Below are 18981 nucleotides of genomic sequence, written 5' to 3'. Positions count from 1 at the left end.
AACCCAAAACATAAGGTGGATGACAGTGAGACCTATTCTATTCTTTATCCATTAGAGAGTTTTAATAAACGCTCATGATGAGCTTCAATCACCTGTTTAGATTGTGATGATTTCTGACAAGCGTCAGTGTAACCGCCTGTTTTGATGTATTCATATTTCATCGCTGACTTTTTTAGCTCATCCCAGGCTACAGCGTTATAGTCCCCTCTGGCTTCAAGGTCTGTGAGCGCATAGTTATGTGAAATAGATCCACCTCGCCTCAGCTATCGTCCCTGTAGCTGTCTCATTGTCCTATAATATATGTGAAATTACTTTGCAGCATGTCTGCTTTCAAAGCAAAGTTTTAAAACTCCACGTAGTCCAATCAGAGTGACCTACAGAGGACACCAAAGGTTGTCGAGTTTCTGTGTTTAATCTCCTGCTATAGCAGGGGGTGGGGGTGGCAGGTCCCTGAAAGGGGGTGCACAGGGAAAGTACAGTACAACTGGAGGGGTTGTACTGTGCATGACTGGAAATAGAATAGAAGTTGGCAGTCAAAGTTGGGACTTTGGGGGGACCGGGAGAGGGTAAGACAGAAAGTCATGGGCTGAAGATGAGTTTTTAAGGTTGCGGCAGCCATCTTAAAGTGGCACGTCCTTCCCCGATCATTTCCCGACTCCAGCTGCAGAAGAGGCCATTTTAAACGCGAGCCGGGAGATGTAGGCCCTAGCTTGTGGCGACGTCTTGATGGGAAGCGCTCGGGGACGGTCTTTCGGGAAGAAGTAGCCGCCCCAGAGCTCGCAGGGAAAGCGAGAGCCATGTCGCGTAAGGAGCTGCTCGATGCCCGAAAAGCTTTGAGGAGTGTCCGTGAAGGTGCGAGCGGGCCAAAAAGCAAGAAACAGAGGGGTGAGTGGATATGGAGCATGTCCTAGGAGTCTTTTAATGGGCTGAAATTAGAGAAGGATCGCATTGTAGCAGGGAATAACTATATAATTTGCATACTCATCAAAGACCTCTTAATGGAAAGGAAAACAAGGTAATACACCTGAGACTGCTGCAGGTACTACTTAATTGTATTCAGTTGGCCTCTGTTGTTTTTGCCCGGGTTTACTTTAAAATACAACACTAATTGATTTCAAAGAGATCACATTTTATGCAAGTCCACGGGCTAGGCTGGAATAACTTTTTTTCTTCACCAAATAATCTCATCCCCTTAAAGCCTTGATCCATTATTCAAATGTGAACCATTCCAAAAAGCAAGCACAACCCTAACCCTAACCCTAGCCCTAACCCTAACCCTAACAAGGACTACTGCTAGAATAACGGCTAAATCTAAAGGTTTCCAGATTTTGTTGTTATGCCCTCACTGTCTTTTATAGCCCATACGCAGCCTGGCATTCACACTCACCATATTTAATCGACCTAGTCTCCTCATATGGATAGCGACTGGCTTACGTTGTCATGCCGAAGCCAAAACAATCTCCAGCCGCTTGATGATTTCACATTCTTTAGACAATATGTTGGAGTGGATTAAGGATGCCGCACAATTAATTAGGTTCTCTACTCTCACGAGGCAGCTGAGGCAATATGCGAGAGTAAAGCCAGCGCTGTTTCCCCTCGTGTTTGGTCTGGCAAATAGCGTATTTGTGTTCCATCCCACTGGTGCGCAGTCGTTCACAGGAACCCTCCGGGATTTTGTCGGGATTAGGTGGTAGGATCAAGTTGCAAGTGTGACTGTCAACATTGGCCAGTGTCATTTGGGATTTCCAGACTACCTCACCCCACGAGCTGAATCGACATGCCACGGCTCACATTCACTTTTGAAGGTGTACTAAGAAGTGACGGCTTTATTTTAGCCTTTCTAAATTGTCTGATGGGTCCATGCTTTGATCTGGGACAACACGACTTCAGAATTATAGGTTTACCTGCTTCTAAATTAGTCTCTTTCATTCTCATCTCAATGACAGAATTATTAGAAGTTTGATCTAAAGGTTTTCTGGAGGTTCTTATTCATTAATTTGTTTTTCCTAACCACACTGAGGAACTATCATGACACCGATCAGGCATAACATTATGACCACCTTCCTTATATTGTGCCTCATCAGATAATGGACATGGGCCTTCTGAGGGTGTCCTGTGTTGTCTGGTTACAGGATATTTGTAAGGGGAGGGGGCTCTTTGGATCATCCCACAGATACTTGATCAGTTTAGGATCTAGTGAATTTGGAGGCCAGGTCAACACCTTGTGCTGTTCATGTTTTTTGACTTATTCCTAAAGCATTTTTGTGTAGGTGCCTGTGTCAGGCTGCATCCTGCTGGGATGTCTGCTGCCATCAAGGAGTGTTGTTGCTATGGGGTGGATGGTGCATGTCTAAGTAACATCCACATGAATGCCAGATCCAAAAGTTTCCCAGCAGAACATCGAATTGTCAATGTCAATGTTATTTACTTCTTCTGTCAGTGATCATAATATTGTGGCTGATCCATGTATTAACTCTAAGTAATCTCAGGAAGGTCATATGTAAGACATGGAAATGCCTTAAATTAGTCTCTCCGTCAAAGAGAGATACGTGTTATGGAGTGTCTGGCTCGGTTTGACTAGACATCATCTGCGCTGAAACACAGAAACAGTGTGATGTAACAGCAGCAGAATCAGTTTTCTGTTGCAGAGAGATTATGGCAGACTTGCTGCTGATAAAGCTGTATGCCTGGAAGGCATCCATCAAGGCTGCTCCACCGAAAGCAGCCTCTGTCACAAAATCAATGGGTTTCCGTGAAGTCTGCTTACTCTCTGCTCGTTGTTTTTAAGCTAATTAAACCCCGGCTCGCTCCAAACTGCACGTGTCCTAACTATTTTTAATGTCCGTGATTTGCATGTTGATGTCGCAGGAGACAAATTCTGAAGAAATGTTTTATCCGCTCGGGTCTGTCTGATACATCGGGTCGGGTTATATCTGTGTATACCTGAGATTTAAGTAGTCCGTTGGACAAAGTTACCGCCTGAACCAACAAACCAGATCCCGAGTAGGATAAATGATGCCCACCACTACGATCTAATTATCTTTTCTTAATGGCTGCCGTTCTGTGATATACCAGTCTGGTTGTGGCTTTTAGTGAGCAGAAGGAAAATCTACCTCCTGAGAGACACTTCCAAGCAGCATGAAATGGACGCTTTGGCCACCGTATCTGGCTTTTCATTGGATGACGGTCTTGGACTCCTGTGTTATGATGGGTGTTATTGATCTGGGGGGCGTTTGAACTGTTACTTGGGGGTGTATACCATATCACGCATAAAGCATCGGTATTGATCGTTTCACTTTCTTCTGGAGCAAATGCCTCTCACTCGTGATGGATGGAGGAGGAGTGCGAGGCGGGCGAGGGTGAATAGAGGGGAGGGTTGTTAAAATAACAGTGGGAAGAAGGCAATCCACTGCGCCTTGGTTTGCGTTTAGTCAAAGGGAGTTGAAAAGGGACGTCTTGAGGAAAAGAAACCGTCGTGTGGCTTTGTGATAATCATCAGAAAAATGGAAAGCGAGGGGGGAAACAAATGACTACAATTAAAATTCACATCCATCCAACAGCTCCTGATTCACTCCGGGAGTAAATCACGTATTGATTCTGTGTTTACAAGGCCATAAACGGTTAACATGCCTCACTTAACAACGCTAAAAAGCGCAGTGCTCAGCGGAGCGCTCCGGCTTTCGGAGTCCAAGAGTCAGATCTGGGCCGTTCAACAGTCAGATCTGGGCCTGCCTGCAAGTATTTTTAGATGCATGTGATGGAGGAGAAGTGGGGAGCATGGTAGTGTCTGAAAGAGCAATTAATGTGTCAAAGTGTGCGTTAAATACAGAGAGAGAGAAGTCAAAGGTGGGATGGGGTTACGTGTCAAAGTATTTGCGAGAAGTCCTTAAGGAGAGGGTTTCATAATGTTCTCTTTGATTTCCACATGCCTCCCCGCAGATATCCGTATTATATCAATAACTGTTTAGTGAGATGGAAATGGGGGAGGCTGAAATGTGCCAGACTGTCCACATCTAAAACTGCTTTCATCGATATTTTAATATTTAAAATGGCTGTCTGTCTTTCCCCGTGCTGAGTACAGAACAATCGCTCTGCTTCCCGCCTCTGGGTTTTCCCAGATGCAGCAATTTGGCTTTTTAACAAAAAAAGGGAAAGGAGATTGTTTCTGCAGTAATTTCCCAGTGTGTCACGACAGACAAAGCTAGTGACAAGCTGCTCGTGAACATTGTGGAGCATGAAGCAGCTAAAGGGACGGCTCTTTTCCAAGTAAAGGAAAAGGAAAGCAAATTCATTCCCTTATTTTATTCTTCATTTTTTACCAAGTGGTCCACTTTATGTTGCAGTCAGTGAAGCCGTACATACAGTGGTGCGAAAAAGTGTTGGCCCCCTTCCTGATTTATAATTTTTTTGCATGTTTGTCCCACCTAAATGTTGCGTATCATCAAACAAATTTAAATATTAGTCAAATATAACCCAAAGTGCAGTTTTTAAATGAAGGTTTTTATTATTAAGTGAAAATTAAATCCATACCTACATGGCACTGTGTGGAAAAAGTGATTTCCCCCTAAACCTAATAACTGGTTGTTCCACCCTTAGCGGCAACAACTGCTATCAAGCATTGAAGAAATCATATATGCCTGTATATGCATACATGTATAGACGGTTATACAATAAATAGGTTGTCATGAAACTCTGAAAATAATAGGTGAGGAATGATCTCTCACACAGGCACATCTTGTTCGGTCAAATCTGGTTTAGGTCAACTTGACCTGGACATGTCAACAATGAGAATTTCCAGGCACAAAACCAAAAGTTGGTCAAAAACAGGAAAACACGATCGTATTGCCAAGAACAAGTTGAGTAACCAAAAGAACTTGATACACACGCAAACCTATCATTATCGCACACATCCATGGCTCAGCACAAAGCATGCAACACACACACACACACACACCAAGACTATATAAACTACACCCCACATGTTTGTCGTGGGTTGTTCCACTGTGTTGTTTAGTACAGTTGTGTTCTGTGAAAGTCCCACTGAGGCTGTAAAGAAGGACAAGTCTGTGGTTTCTTGACTTCTGTGTGATTTCTGATAGTGATTGGGAAAAATTAGAGTCAATGGGGTCAGTCTCACAGACAACACAAGCGTTTGTGATAACTTCAGTGAGTCTTTTCCAGCACTTTGGGAGAGTTTTGCTCCACTTGTCTTTATAGAATTGTTGTAATTCAGTCTCATTGGAGAGTTTTCCAGCATGAACCTCCTTTTTAAGGTCATGCCACAGCATCTCAGTAGGATTCAGGTCAGGACCTTGACTAGGCCACTACAAAGTCTTCATTTAGTTTTACTTCAGAGGTGGACTTGTTGGTGTGCTTGGATCATCGTTCTGCTACAGAACCCAATTCTCTTCAGCTTGAGGTGACTAACAGATGGCCAGACATTCTCCTTCATAATTTTTTGGTAGACAGCAGAATTCCTGGTTCTATTTATCACTGTAAGTCTTCTAGGTCCTGAAGCAGCAAAACATCCCCAGACCATCACGGTACCATCACCAGATTTTACTGTTGGATCATGTTCTTTTACTTTAACGCCAGATGTAATGGGACACACCCCTTCCAGAAAGTTCAGCTTTTGTCTTGTTAGTCCACAGAGTATTTTCCCCAAAGTCTTGGGGATCATCCAGATGTTTTCTGGCAAGACTGACACAAGTCTTTCTGTTGTTGTTGCTCAGCAGTGGTTTTGGTCTTGGAACTCTGCCGTGAGGTCATTTTAGCCCAGGCTATTTTTTATCGTGGAGTCATGAACACTGACCTTAACTGAGGTAAGTGAGGCCTGCAGTTATTTGGATATTGTTGTGGGGTCTCTTGGATGGGGCATTGCTGAGCTCTTGGGGTAATTTTGGTCGGCTGGCCACTCCTGAGAAGATTCATCACTGTTCCACATTTTTCTCCATTTGTGGATAATGACTGGCTGTGGTTCACTGGAGTCCCAAAAGCTTTAGAAATGGATTTATAACCTTTTCAAGACTGATTGATCTCATTTGTTCCTGAATTTCTTTGGATCTCTGCATGATGTCTAGCTTTTTTTTTTTTTTTTTTTTTTTCAATCTTGTGGTCTACTTCACTTTGTCAGGCAGGTCCTATTTAAGTGATTTCTTGATTGAGAATAGGCGTGGCAGTAATCAGGTCTGGGTGTGGTTAGAGAAACTGAACTCAGGTGTGATAAACCACAGCTAAGCTATGTTTTAACAGGAGGGGCAAACACTTTTTCCCGCTGCTATAAATGGCGGGAAAAATTAGGCGGTTAACTAAGACCTCGTGGCCACGGTGACTTGTTGGATCTCCAAAGATTGCAGAGATTTCTGTCCCTTGCTCTCAAATGTGGCTGATTGAGACAATCAAGACCACGCGACACACTATGACTCTTGTGCCGCCACTTGTCATTGCATGAAATAAGTGCTTTGTTTAAATGTCAGGAGGTACTCTTTCGCCCTCACAAATTACAAGTAAAAATACAAGTGTTTCCTACATTTCTTACTAATTTCTGATATATATTAATATAATTCTTAAAAAATAAAGGCATTACATTCAGCAAAAAATATTTATAACAACATATACTGTGTTGTAATCCACATCCAGGAGGCCTATGTTTGCTCTCTCAGTCCTTATATCCCCTCAGTTGCTCCAGGCCTCGACCCTATCACCGGTTCGAGCTAACAGACACGGAATATAGATAAATATTTGATGGCCGAGGGCTGCTACCTTCCTTTGAGAGGGCAACAAGGGAAAGGCGAGTAAAATAGACTGGGAGCCAGAGCGTGCGAGGGTGGGATAGAAATCGGTTCTTGTTTGCGTTCTCGCTTGCGCAAAGAAAAACGCTTCTCTTCAGCCCTCTCTTCTTCGCTCTGTCAATTCCCTCCCCTCCCCAGCTCCCACCCCGTTCTCCTCTACGTCTCCCCTCTTTGTCTGTTTCCCTCTCTCTTTGTAGTCTTCCTCTTTGTCGCTCTCATCTCTCACTCGAGCTGGTGGAGGGGGGGAAAAAAAAGTCAACATGCTCCGCTGAAGCCACTTGTTCCCTTGCTCATTTTTTCCACCACCTCTTATTCTCCGCGCTCGTCACCGCAATCAAGCCCAACACTCCCCTTATGCTCAGACCTCCACGCCCCACCTCCCCTTGTTCTGCTCTCAACCAAGGGAGAAAGAGAAAGGAGGAGGGTGTGTGTGTGTCGGTGGGTGGGTGGGGGGTGGGGGGCAGGGTTAGACGAACCAGCTGAGAATTGCCCCTCCAAAGGCAGCCTCTACGTCAGAGAGGGACGCTGTTCACATCAGCGGATACGCGCTCAGACACAAAGACACCTGGCTCCGGCTTATTTGCATCCTCCAGCTCTCTCTTTCGCTCGCTTTCTGCCCGTCTCGCTGCCAGACTGGAGAGTAAACACACCCACGCACGAAAGGCAGCTCGATCCCTTTTTTGCGTCTTGATATATTTTTTGTTGTTGTTGTTTATTCTTTCTTTCTTCTGGCTGTCGACGCCACACCCCGGGGCTTTTTCGGCTTTTTTTGCGGGATGTTTTCGTGAGCCACAGGTAATCTCGAACACTTGACAGGGAGAGCTGCTCGAAAGATGAAGAAAATCTGGTCCAAGAAGAGGTTTCAGGTGAGCTCGCTGCTTTACGGGAGACGATGGGGGTGTTGTTAATTCAGTTGTTTTTTATAGTGATACGTAGTTTTTTTTGTTTGTTTTACATGTTAGATGACATGCCACACCCTTTACCTGATAATAATCCAACTGTTTTAACTGATAATAGCAGTAAAATTAATTTCTTGTTTGAGATAATTAGGGAGAAATCAGGAACAAAGAAATGAAACCCGAGAAAACTCTGGTTGCCAGGTAGAAAAATAGATTTTAGTGCACTAATGGCAAGGAAAATTGTTCTTCCCTCTCCCTAAAACACGAGGAAAAAAACGTTGCACATCCCGCGTCGTGAAATATGCATTAAGCTCCGGCGGTCGTGACAGTTTTGTTATATAATAAGTAATTCATATGACAGGTTTCACACGTTTTGGGGGCAGATGAAAAGTGTGTCAGTAGGCTACGCTCCACAGAGACGGGAGAATCAGGGCAGCCGCTCGCGAAGGGCCACGAAGTGAGAGAGCACGAAGCTGGCTTCGGACCGGACTCTCGGCTTTGCCTCTTTTGGAATTCGGCATCAATAACAACCCCTTGAGGTGTCTGCTTTCGCTTCCGGCGGCAGATTTGCCTGAATAATGCTGGCAGGATTTGGATTATACCCATACAATATTTATTTATTTATTTGTTCACTGGAGTATTCCCCAAATCCAAATTTTCAAAAGGATGCGTTTGCGTCTGGGCTTCTCTGATAGTACTGACTCGAGGGCTCGACAATAGAGATCACGACAACGATGGAAGCTTCTGGTGTAGGAGTGGGGGAGGGAGGGAGGAGGGGATGCGAGGCAGCGAGTCGCACCGCCAGGCAACAGTTAATCAAATTGCCCGTCACAATAAGACGAACCAATGGGGAAGCGTGCCGTAAATGTGGGGGGAAACGGGCGCGATATGAGTCATTTCACTTTCGCTACTTTTGCTTTCCGCCCGCTGCAAAGCAGTGAGTCATTCCGAGGGAGCTCTCCTTGGTGCTGATTGACAGGCCGCCCAGGAAGCGTTTTTCACCAACTGCTTTGATCAAAGATGGGCCCCGGCTACATTTTCCGTCCTTGATTTTGGCTGTAATTCTTTTATCTGCTTGAAATGTTGAGCTTGGTTATCTGCGGCGAAACATGACCTGCAGCCCTAATGTAAACCTTTGAAAAAATTTGAAAAATGTTATATAGCGATTGACGAAAGGTCCAGTTGTGTTACAATGGCTTGCTGAGGTCACGGTAAACCTTCTAGGCAGCAGAAAATGTGAAGATGAGCTGATGTATAGTGAAATTGAGTTTAAAGTATGTAACAAAATCAGTACTTTACACCATAGGTCTTCAACAGGGGGTCCACGACCCCTAGGGGGACTGCGGAGGTACTGCAGGGGGAACTTCTTTGGTTGATTAGACATTTTTTATACATTTTATATATATTTTTAGATTTTCCCCCACAAATTTTTTTTGTAAAAGCACATTAACATGAATCCAACATATTTTAGTAAAGGGATAAAGGATAACTTAATATTAAATGCAAAATGATGGTAATAAAGTATATTTATACATATATTTATACTAGGACAACTAATTTAAGATGACATAGCAGCAAGACGCAGCGTCACTAAATCTCAGTTTCAACGTTTGACTGAGTGCTGACTTCAAACTACATACCAGTTTTTAAATTGTGTTGATAGACCAAGTGAAACTAGACTTATTATAAATAATTTATGCCACACTTTTTCCTGAATATTGTCGACATGTTGACACGCGTCTGTTGCACGGGAGAAGCGGTGAAAAGCAAAATGCTAGCAAGCGGAGTTCGCTAGCCAGCTTCAAATGCTCGAAACCAAAAAAACAAACACACAAACAGACAAAAAAAACACGACAACCCCTTTCCTATTGGTGGAAAAATATATCCCAGAGAGAGAGGTAAGCCAGAGATTTGGGACTTTTAGATATTATTACTTATTGTTACACCTGATAGTTTTGTAAATGGTTGTAAATAGTGTTTGCTAGATTTCTTCAGATTTGCTTTCTAAGTTATAAAAATAGTTCACAGTGAAAAATGTAACTTTTTCCTACTCGGATTTCCAATGTGTTAATACAGTTTGTCAAAGTGAAGAAATATTTGTAAAATGACACATATGAGGTTGTCCTGAAAAGAATGACACCAAACAAGGCAAGATAAACCATTTTTAAGATGAAATATAAAGGTAAAACCAAAATTATACTCTGGACTCCAGAGGGTTAATATAGAACACATATAGTAGGTAGGGGGTCCCTGCTTAATCCCTCCATCAGGTTGGGGTTCCTTGTCCTGAAAAACATTGAAGTTCCTCCAGTGTTTTGAGTAAAACAGAACCTTTGACCGGGGCTTTCGCTGTTGAATAATTCATTGTGCTCTTGTATCTTGTTTCAGAGAACGGGGCATTCCACGCGGACATTTGGCCGATTTACCCATGGTGTGTTGTCAGTATGAGCTTTCCTCCAATTCTCTTCTGTTCATAGTTGAAACTGCTGTAGCCTCATGCTTGTGTTCTAGCCTCTGACAGCATGTGCTGATTTATTCCGCCAATAACACTTTCTGTACGAACCTCGGCGGTTGTAGAACGCCTGTACTGCTTTACTGTTTTACTGCTTGACAACAAGAGTGGGTTTTGTTATTGTACATCCACCCCCACGCGGCAGTATTTCTGTAATCACGCCGCTGCTGCCGCCTCTCTGCATAAAATTCTTGAGTGAATAACGTCCAGTCTTGATGGTTTTATGGTATTTGTGCAAACCGGCGCTCCTGTACTCTACTCAAGCCGCAGACTATGAAACGCGCTCCTCGGCGAACGCGCCGCTGAGCTGATTGCCCTCGCATTTGACACAGGCGGGTGGATCTACACGCTCATGGAAACACACGCGCCGCTAATGGCGATTGTTCATGTTACGCTGGCTTTCTCACCATTAGGCAGACCTGCTGGAATTATCTGTTAAGGATGTGACGTGACGCTGGGGCGCAGTGAGGTGCTGCTCATGGCTCTGAGGCTCTGTAACCAGTAGACGTATCTGTCGAGCCGCCCAGCAAGTTGGGCTGGTGATTTTTAGACTCTAATGGGTACGAAGAGGATTGGTCGTGTGGGTGAGAGAGATGCTGGTTTCCATAGTAACGGTGCTCTCCCGTCTGCCCTCTCTTGCTGCCACTATGGAAGCGAAGTTTTCCGCTCCTGCCGAAAGCAAAGCTATGGTAAACCCGCCTGTCTTGATTCACCCTCTGCTACTTCTTCTTCTTTTTTTTTTTTTTTTTTATCACCATCGCCCCCCTCATGCGTCCCCGACTTCATCTGTTCGTCGTGCTGATGTAATGTGATTTACTTTCACCCTGCCTGCGGTTTCCTTTTTCCCCTCAGGCCTTTCCTCTTATCGTCTTTCATTTTTCAACATTTAGCATCTTTTTGTTTTTGAATGCCCCCCCTCGCCACACATGAAACGAATGGCTTCTTTGTCAGGTTACGTGGTTGTCGTCCTTGCTTTCTTACTTTCTGTGGACCGTGCCTCCCATTTTCCATTGACTTTTCAACTCAGAAATATCAAAAGTCAAGGCTGTGCTGTCTGTAACTAAAATGCCCATCTCCTCCATGCAGCAGCCATGTGTTTTTATAAACCACAGCCGGCTTCATGTCGCTCGACTTTTCACCTCAACTCTCCTCGGATCTTTTCACGGAGCCATCAAATTGTGCAGAGCTAAGCCGACGTGAAATGTCATCTTTACCTGTCGTTTCACCTCACCCCCCACCTCATTTGCTCTCTCTTTCCTTACCTCCTCCTTTGTCTCTCTCAGCTCATGCCGTTTTTGCAACTTTTTGTTTTAATTCCAGACTCTGAGACCACAGAGGATGAGACCACAGAACCTCAGATGGAAACCAAAGAAGGGCCCGGGAGGCACCAAGACAAGGCCGGTCGGAGAGGACCTTCAGGTACTTCATCTGGGGAAAAAACAAAAAAAAAACAAACAAAAAAAAAGTCCAGTTTGAGCACTTTCTTCAGCTTTTTCCCTTTTTTCATTTTTCGTTTTAGCTTGCAAAAGTCGATCCAGGATGTAGCGCGCGTACGTTCAGTGGTAGCCAGCAAAATGTAGTGCAACAGCAATACTCCTGCCAAAAACACACTTCTACGAAATTATGATTCAGTGCCGATTGATGGATTTAATGGAGGTTGTTATCAGCTTGGCCCGAGACGTGCGCTGGATGAAATCCAATATGGCAGAATGCATTAATCCCTCATGTTGTGATGCCATAGTGTGACACACTGCCCTAGTTTCCAGCAGGGAACCTGTTTCTGGTTCGGATCTCGACTGCGAGGCTCCACGGGGAGCACGCAGACGGAGAAATCGAGACCGCTTCTAATAGATAAATAAGTCTGTTATGTTGGTGTACTGACAATTCAATTGTGGGTTAGGGTTAGGGTTAAAAAGTTCTGGTGGAATTACATAGCACTGGTCTACTGACAGGATATGGGATCAGGTAAAATGAAAGTCATTCTGACCGTGTTCAGGGCCTTGAGGTCGGGGAGAGGAAAAATTTCGGAGACCCAAGAATATGCGGAAATAAAAAACTAAAATAAATTGGGAAATTAGGGGTTTATTAAAGTATCCTGATGAAGGGGTGGGTGTGGGAGGGTGAAAAGGAGGACCCTTCATGGCCAGAATGTCCCCAATCCAAGTGCTTAAGAAGGGTTAGTAAATTTAGTGTCCTAAGTGCTGTAAGACATGTATAATAAGTTCATAATAAAAGAAGTGCTTAATAAAAACACAGGCGTTCACAAACGGGTCATGATAAAATTTGTTAGAAGGGGTTAGAAACACACAATATAAGGTAAGGATTGGGGTCCGCCAGGGATAAAGGTGGGTTAGGGTTAGGACAAGGGTGTCTTAGGGTTAGGACAAGGGTGTCTTAGGGTTAGGGTTAGGTAAAGGATTTGTGGGAATTAGGGTTAGGGTTACATTTCCTTTTAAAATAAGCAATCCAAACCCAAACTATAACAATATATATATATATATATATATATATATATATATATATATATATATATATATATATATATATATATATATATATAACAACATTCCCTTTTGGTGCACTTCATTCTATTCAAGAGATATATTTTCGTCTTGCTGAAGCTCTCGACATCGATTCATGTTTTCTGAACAAATTTGCCTCTTTTGTTTTTTGTTTTTTGTTTTTTTCCCTCCCCATCAGCCTTCTCGCATCTCGTTTAGCGCAGTCCAAGGCAGCTTTACTGGACTCGAGAGGGAAATCTGATCAAGCCTAAAAACTGAATTACACTTTTGACGAGACAAAGAAATCTGTTAATGCAAATGCTGAAAATACAACAAGAAATGGAGCCAAGGAAACTCCGTGCCCTCACATCCACCCCTTACCAGGCAACGGGATGTCCGAATATAGATCGGAAATATTGACGCCCTTCTCCTCTACCACAAACACGTTTCGTATTCTCAACACACGGCCCCGTCCACTGTTTGTACTTGCTAAGCTTCCGTGCTGCTGGGCTGCGACTATACCCTGATGACAGGCTTTAAGAGACAAGCAGCTAAAAAAAAAAAAGAATGAAGGATACATCACTGAGACTGGTTTCTCTGCTGTATACAAACGAATGCCTAGATGTTCGAAGCGCCACGCGTCAAGGTCTTGAGTGATATTTCTAATTTTATTCATGAGAAGCTGAGTCGTTGTCGTTCCATTCAATCAGTCAAGCGGCAGGAAGCCTGACGTTTCGCATCCTCCGCCCCGTCCCCGTATCCTTCGTTAACGGAAGATGCTGAGTGCTCCTTCTTTTTTTTGCTGCCGAAGCACTCCTGTCTCAGTTGCTCATCACTAAAACGTCAATCATTACCTGATTTGCGACAGGGGGAGGATCTCCGATCGTAGCTCTCACCCTTTCTGTTCCCGTTTTGAAGCGATCAATAGGCTATTTATCAACCATACCCCTTTTTTTTCATTCTTAATGAAGCTCCTACGCTTCTCTTATAATGTCCTACAAGCTCAGGATGCTTTTTTTTTCTGTTAATTCATTACAAGAAATCCTACCTTTTTAGTTTGGACGTAGTGAATTGTCTGCTTTCCAGACATTTAATCCTGAAAATCCGCAGCCGAAGAAGAAAGTCTAGAAATTAAATTGTGCAACATGGACTTCAAAACGTAATGCACACGATCAGTCTTTGCAGGATTAAATTACTTCCAATTATCACTATTGATTCACTCTGTCAATTCTCTATTTGAGCTAATGAGGTGTCTCTTACCATCTGTCTCTTTCAGGTTTGAGGATATTCTGTTATAATAAAACAACAATGAACGAAACCTTGTGTATTGCAGATGATTTTTGATTTTTGAATTTTTTATATTTTTGAAGAGACAAGCAGCTAAATTTTTTTTTGAATTTTTGATATCAATTTAAATCAAACTATCTTTCTCTGTACAGGTGAGGGAGGAAGGATGATGGACTATAACCCAGACGCTCCAGATCGCAGGGCCACCCTCCCTGGCTCCTATGACCCCGTGGTGGAGCGAGAGCTCCGCGCTCTGGGCTCTCGCCCCCCGGGGCCCCATTTGGACCCCGCGAACCCAGCCAGGCAAGCCCTCGGCGGGGGCCCTACCGATGGAGCCCCCCCCGTCCGTCACTTGGGTGTGGAACCCCTGATCCGGGCGTCTCACGCTAACCTGGCACGGCCCGTTCAGGGGTCAGAGGAAAGTGTTTCTGTAGGCAGCGACTACTATGGGAGCATGTTCAGCCTCTACAGGGGGAGAACATTTTCTATGCCGCTATAGCACATGGCTTTTTATTTCCAGGATTCCACTAAAAAAACTAAAAGACTGGTCACACACCCCAAATTGCAAAGACAATTGACACATGCGGCAAGACTTTATATCCTTCACAGTCCCAACTCCAATCAATAACTTTCTTTTTTTTTGTTACAAAAGTTATTGATTTATTCCACTTACTTCATTACTTTCTCTCATCGTTTTATTTTGAGCACACTTTCCTTTGACTCTTTTTGCTGTGAGTGTGCAGTGATTTCAGCCTAACAATGATTTGTCAGCATTGTTAATATCTCTTATAGCCATTAGAGAGGATACAGGGGTACAATCTGCTAATATATATTATTCAGCACTTCTGGAAACTGTGATTACTCTTTTTACCCACTGCATGTTTTGTAGAGCGGCCCCTGTCTTTTGGATTAACACCATGTCTTTATAGGTTTGCTGTGGCATGCATGGGTTGCTGACTTTTAATCCAAGCTGTTATTAGCATGAATGTTCTCACAAGTTATGGATAGCGTGGTTTCACAGCTTCTTTTTGGGCACGCCGTTTTTGTATTTGAAGTTGAAGCAGGGCCACTTTTTCTGGAATTTTTCTAAGCATCCGTGTTTGAAACTTGCAATTGTGTTGCTGCAATACGCCTTGGTTCGACGGAGTTAGATGTTAAGAAATCTTGCACCTGAGCAGCACTACTTTCTGCCATTTTCATTTCGCATTGTTTGACTCTTGTGTTGCTCTTGAGATGAGACACAAACACACAAAACCAGGAACTCCAGTGGAGAATATGAAAACACAACAAGCTAATGACACAAATGGACTTTCATGTGCATCTTTACTACTACTACTACTACTACTACTCCTCCGAAGCCTTCGCAACTGTGCTACCGGTCTAACTTCACACCTCCATTTCCCCTCAATCCTCACCCCTCTAGGACTGCTGATGAGTTAAGGGGGCTCTCCTCCCGTGTCCCCCTGTCTCTCGGCACGCACAAAAACAGCATCGGCACACCAAAACCAGATCTGGATAAAGCCAAACCTAAAGATCCCCTTGCTTCTAACGTGGACCAGTCATCCGGCGTCAACAGTGGCGCCATGACACCCAAACTGGCTCGTGCAGGACCCAAGATCTTCGACAAGGTCCGGGCTTTCGAGGGACGGAGGGCGAGCGTGGACTTGCCAGCTTCCTTCGACTCGGACGACGGCGGAAAGAAGACGGGGGGCCCCAGCAAAGAGGACGGCCAAGTCCCGCAGGGCTCGGCCCAGAAGAGAGCAGCTTTCAAGCAACGGGCGTCTTCATTAGAGGACAAGATGAGCTACTCCCAGAGGGTCCAGAGCTACCAGAGCAAGTTTGCAGAAGAGCTCCAGAGGATCAAGAAACTTGTGGGGAAGCCGAGCTTGAAGAAGGCGTATTCCACTGAGCAGCTGTCTCAGAGGGACAGGCAGAACACGGGGAAAATAGAGCCAATTCCTCCTCAAGTAGTCAAAAAGTTGGAGGCGAGGGAGAGGGCCCTGGAGGAAGGGAAAGCTGGCGAGAGGGAAAGAAGCAGCATATTGCAGGTTTCTGCGCAGGCCCAAGGCCAAGGTCTGGGCAATCTAAAGAAGAACCCAGAAAAGGAGAAGATGACACAGCCAGACTCGCAGGGGAAACCAGAGGATAGATCATCACGGGGAAGCGCAGGGAAAATCTCTGTTACCATGGAAACGGCACCAGTTCACCAGTTACCCGGGCAACCATTGCCAACACGGACAAGCCTCATCAGGTTTGAAGATGATTGTCTTTACTGATGATTTTTTATTTTTTTTTAAGTACATGAAGGTGAATACACATTTGTGATTAGTAATGAACTCACCAAATTAAACACAAAATAGAAAATCTGTTTGACACATCAGTATTGTCCATATTACGTAACGTCTTCCTTGTGTTTGCACACAGGGAAACCCTACAAAGCTCTCCGGCAGCTGAAAAAGACGCACTTGTTGCCGCATCCTACAAAACGTCATCAGATTCAAAGAGAGACACCAGGACGGACGGCAAAGCAGATCACCGATCACCCAGCCCAACGGACAAGAGGCCAACCCTAGGGACTGTGAGGGAACCAGGGTCAACCCAGTACCCACCCAAGCCTCCCCGCCTCGCCCCGTCGCCCACCCCTTCCCTCAGCCCTCTCCTGAAGAGGAGGAAGGCGGAGGCGGGCCGGACATCTCCAGCCTTGAGAGTGAACGTCCCCGCCATCCTGGTGGAGGATGAACCCATGGAGACGGAGAGCGCACCAGACAGGAGCAGCGAGGGGAGCAAGTCCAGGAGGAGGGAGGGCAGAGTTCGCAAAGGCAAGAAAGGCCGTTCTGCTCAAGCCAGGTCTCCGGAGGAAGGTAGGCGATGGAGACAAATGATAAAGGCTTATCAGTAGGTTGTGTGAATGAATTAAGTGAGTCAAAGATTGTTTGTTGACATTGTTACTCCATTCACAAACCATTGAATTAAATGGAGCAGCAGAATCAATCAGGCCATTAGTCGTGTCTGTAAGGGTAGAATGTCCCGGTTCGTCTCATGGTGACAACAACAGCAGCGAGTTTTTCGGTGACATATTACCCAACTGTCTCCTGGAGTCACCACCCATGACATTGCTCAGAGAGTTATTTATGTCTGTTGAAGTCTCAAAAGTGAAATATTGCTAACATTAATGTTAACATGCCAAAAGAAAAACAACAAAACGCAAGTGCAGCGTCGCGCAACGTATCCAGTTGCCCCCCAAGCCCATAATGCATTGCGGTTTTTGTCCTGGAGCCCTATATATATATTATGATACATATATAGCGTGTGCCAGATCCCTGGAGAAAAGTTATCACGGGAGGTTGTCAAAACCAGATTTCAGTGGGGTTTGAAATTACTGTTTAATAATACTCTGTTAGCATTGTGCTGTTAGGGGCCACACCATGATTAACTGGATAGATTTCCCTCTTTAGGTTCTTTAAAATTAGTCAGCGAAATAAAATGCCCTTGGTTGGTGTTATTCAAGCACATACTGTCCATTTTCTAACTAATCCAGTGATTTATTCTGTTGCAGTTTCACTTTGTCCTTATCTGTTGTTCGCAGGGGGCTCATCTGATGACTCCTACCTGTCTGCCGATGAGGAGCCAGCTGAGGGCCCCAGGTTTGAGAGGCCTCTCGAGGACATGACGGCGCAGACTGCCTCTGAGGTTACCTTGAAATGCGTCGTCACTGGCAACCCAACCCCCACAGGTACTTTTTTATTTTTTTTTAATTCAGTCGCTCTGCTTTGATTTAAAAATTGCATTTACTGTAGCATGCTGTGCGTTATTAAATCTTCTTTTTTTTTTTCATATTGTCTTTTCAGTGACGTGGAGGAAGGATAACGTGGAGATCCGGGGCGACGCCTTCCGCGCGGTTAAAGCTGAGGGGGAGAAGCACAGCCTGGTGATAAAGGAGATGAGGCAGAGCGACGCGGGGTCGTACTGTGTCACAGCTGTCAACGGGGCGGGTAGAGCGTCCTGCCGCGCCGTGCTCTACGTGCAATCAGGTGAGACCAGGCCCGGAGATGGACGGCTGCCCTAGCTCGCGGTGGTTACGGTGACACGTAGCGCAAACGGACATGAAAGCGATGCTGTCTTTAAAACCCATGAATATGTTGACTCACACGCTTTAATCCGCTGCCAGCCCTCCTCCGCCTGACATTCTGTCTTAATAACTACAAAGCCCCGCTGGAGCGCAGCATCCCAACCTCGCAGCGATGGTAACCATGGCAACCCATTAATTCTTGAAGGCGACCGAGCCTCCCCTCTGTGCGGATTCAAAAACGCAGGCCTGCCCCGTCACACAAAGGTCTCCTGAGTCCTAACGGCAGCCGTGGCATTCAAAATCAGTCGCAAACTAAATAAATATCCTTCGCCTGCAGTGGATGTGTGTTTACATAGCGTGGTGTGTGTGAAGAGTGTTGATTGAGTTCCCGCAAATGCATCTTGCCGCTCCCCCGGTTTTGTCGAACGTGAGCGCACGCTCGCCAGCAGCAGCAGCGCAGAGGCCTCCGTTGCCATATTAGGCCAGCGGAGTCTAACTTGCAGGAGTATTTTTAGCCGCCCTCTTGTACTCTCCGGGTAATTGCCGTCTGCTTTATGTCCCCCCGTGCGAGATTACCGCCGCAATCACGGCGTTTTTCATCAGCCCCGGATTTCATGCTAAGGGCTCGGAGAAGGAGTTGTCAGAGCGTGGTGGGAGATTATGTGAGTCATTTTAGCTAGTTGAGCTGAGAACAAAGTCGAATTCTGGCAGGGCAAAGCACAACAGTGGGAGAGATTGATTTGTGGGCTTCAAAGGGTGCCAAAACGAGACACGGAGCAGGAGATTCACAATGTGTGATTGTCATTTTTGCACACACACAAAAAAACAAAAAAAGCCAAGTTATATTAATTTCTTTATATTCTCATCCCCTGTGGAGAGATGTTAGAGAACTCTGACTGGGAAGCAGAGGACAGAATAGAGG

The 18981-nt window shown here is 45.0% G+C and overlaps 1 protein-coding gene across 1 annotated transcript in view; it reads left to right on the top strand.

The window, feature by feature from the left end:
* Window positions 1-18981, top strand: part of LOC125000908 (striated muscle preferentially expressed protein kinase-like) — a 39106-nt gene that overhangs the window by 5244 nt on the left and 14881 nt on the right. The window contains exons 3-8 of the mRNA XM_047576662.1: window positions 11523-11621; window positions 14143-14293; window positions 15414-16241; window positions 16415-16851; window positions 17577-17723; window positions 17839-18021. Coding sequence (XP_047432618.1) covers window positions 11523-11621; window positions 14143-14293; window positions 15414-16241; window positions 16415-16851; window positions 17577-17723; window positions 17839-18021 — 1845 coding nt within the window. The remainder of the gene's footprint in view (window positions 1-11522; window positions 11622-14142; window positions 14294-15413; window positions 16242-16414; window positions 16852-17576; window positions 17724-17838; window positions 18022-18981) is intronic.

Source organism: Mugil cephalus, chromosome 23, assembly GCF_022458985.1.
Source record: "Mugil cephalus isolate CIBA_MC_2020 chromosome 23, CIBA_Mcephalus_1.1, whole genome shotgun sequence".
Taxonomy (NCBI): domain Eukaryota; kingdom Metazoa; phylum Chordata; class Actinopteri; order Mugiliformes; family Mugilidae; genus Mugil; species Mugil cephalus.
Note: the sequence above shows the minus strand (reverse complement) of the source record. Positions and strands in the feature narration are given on the sequence as shown.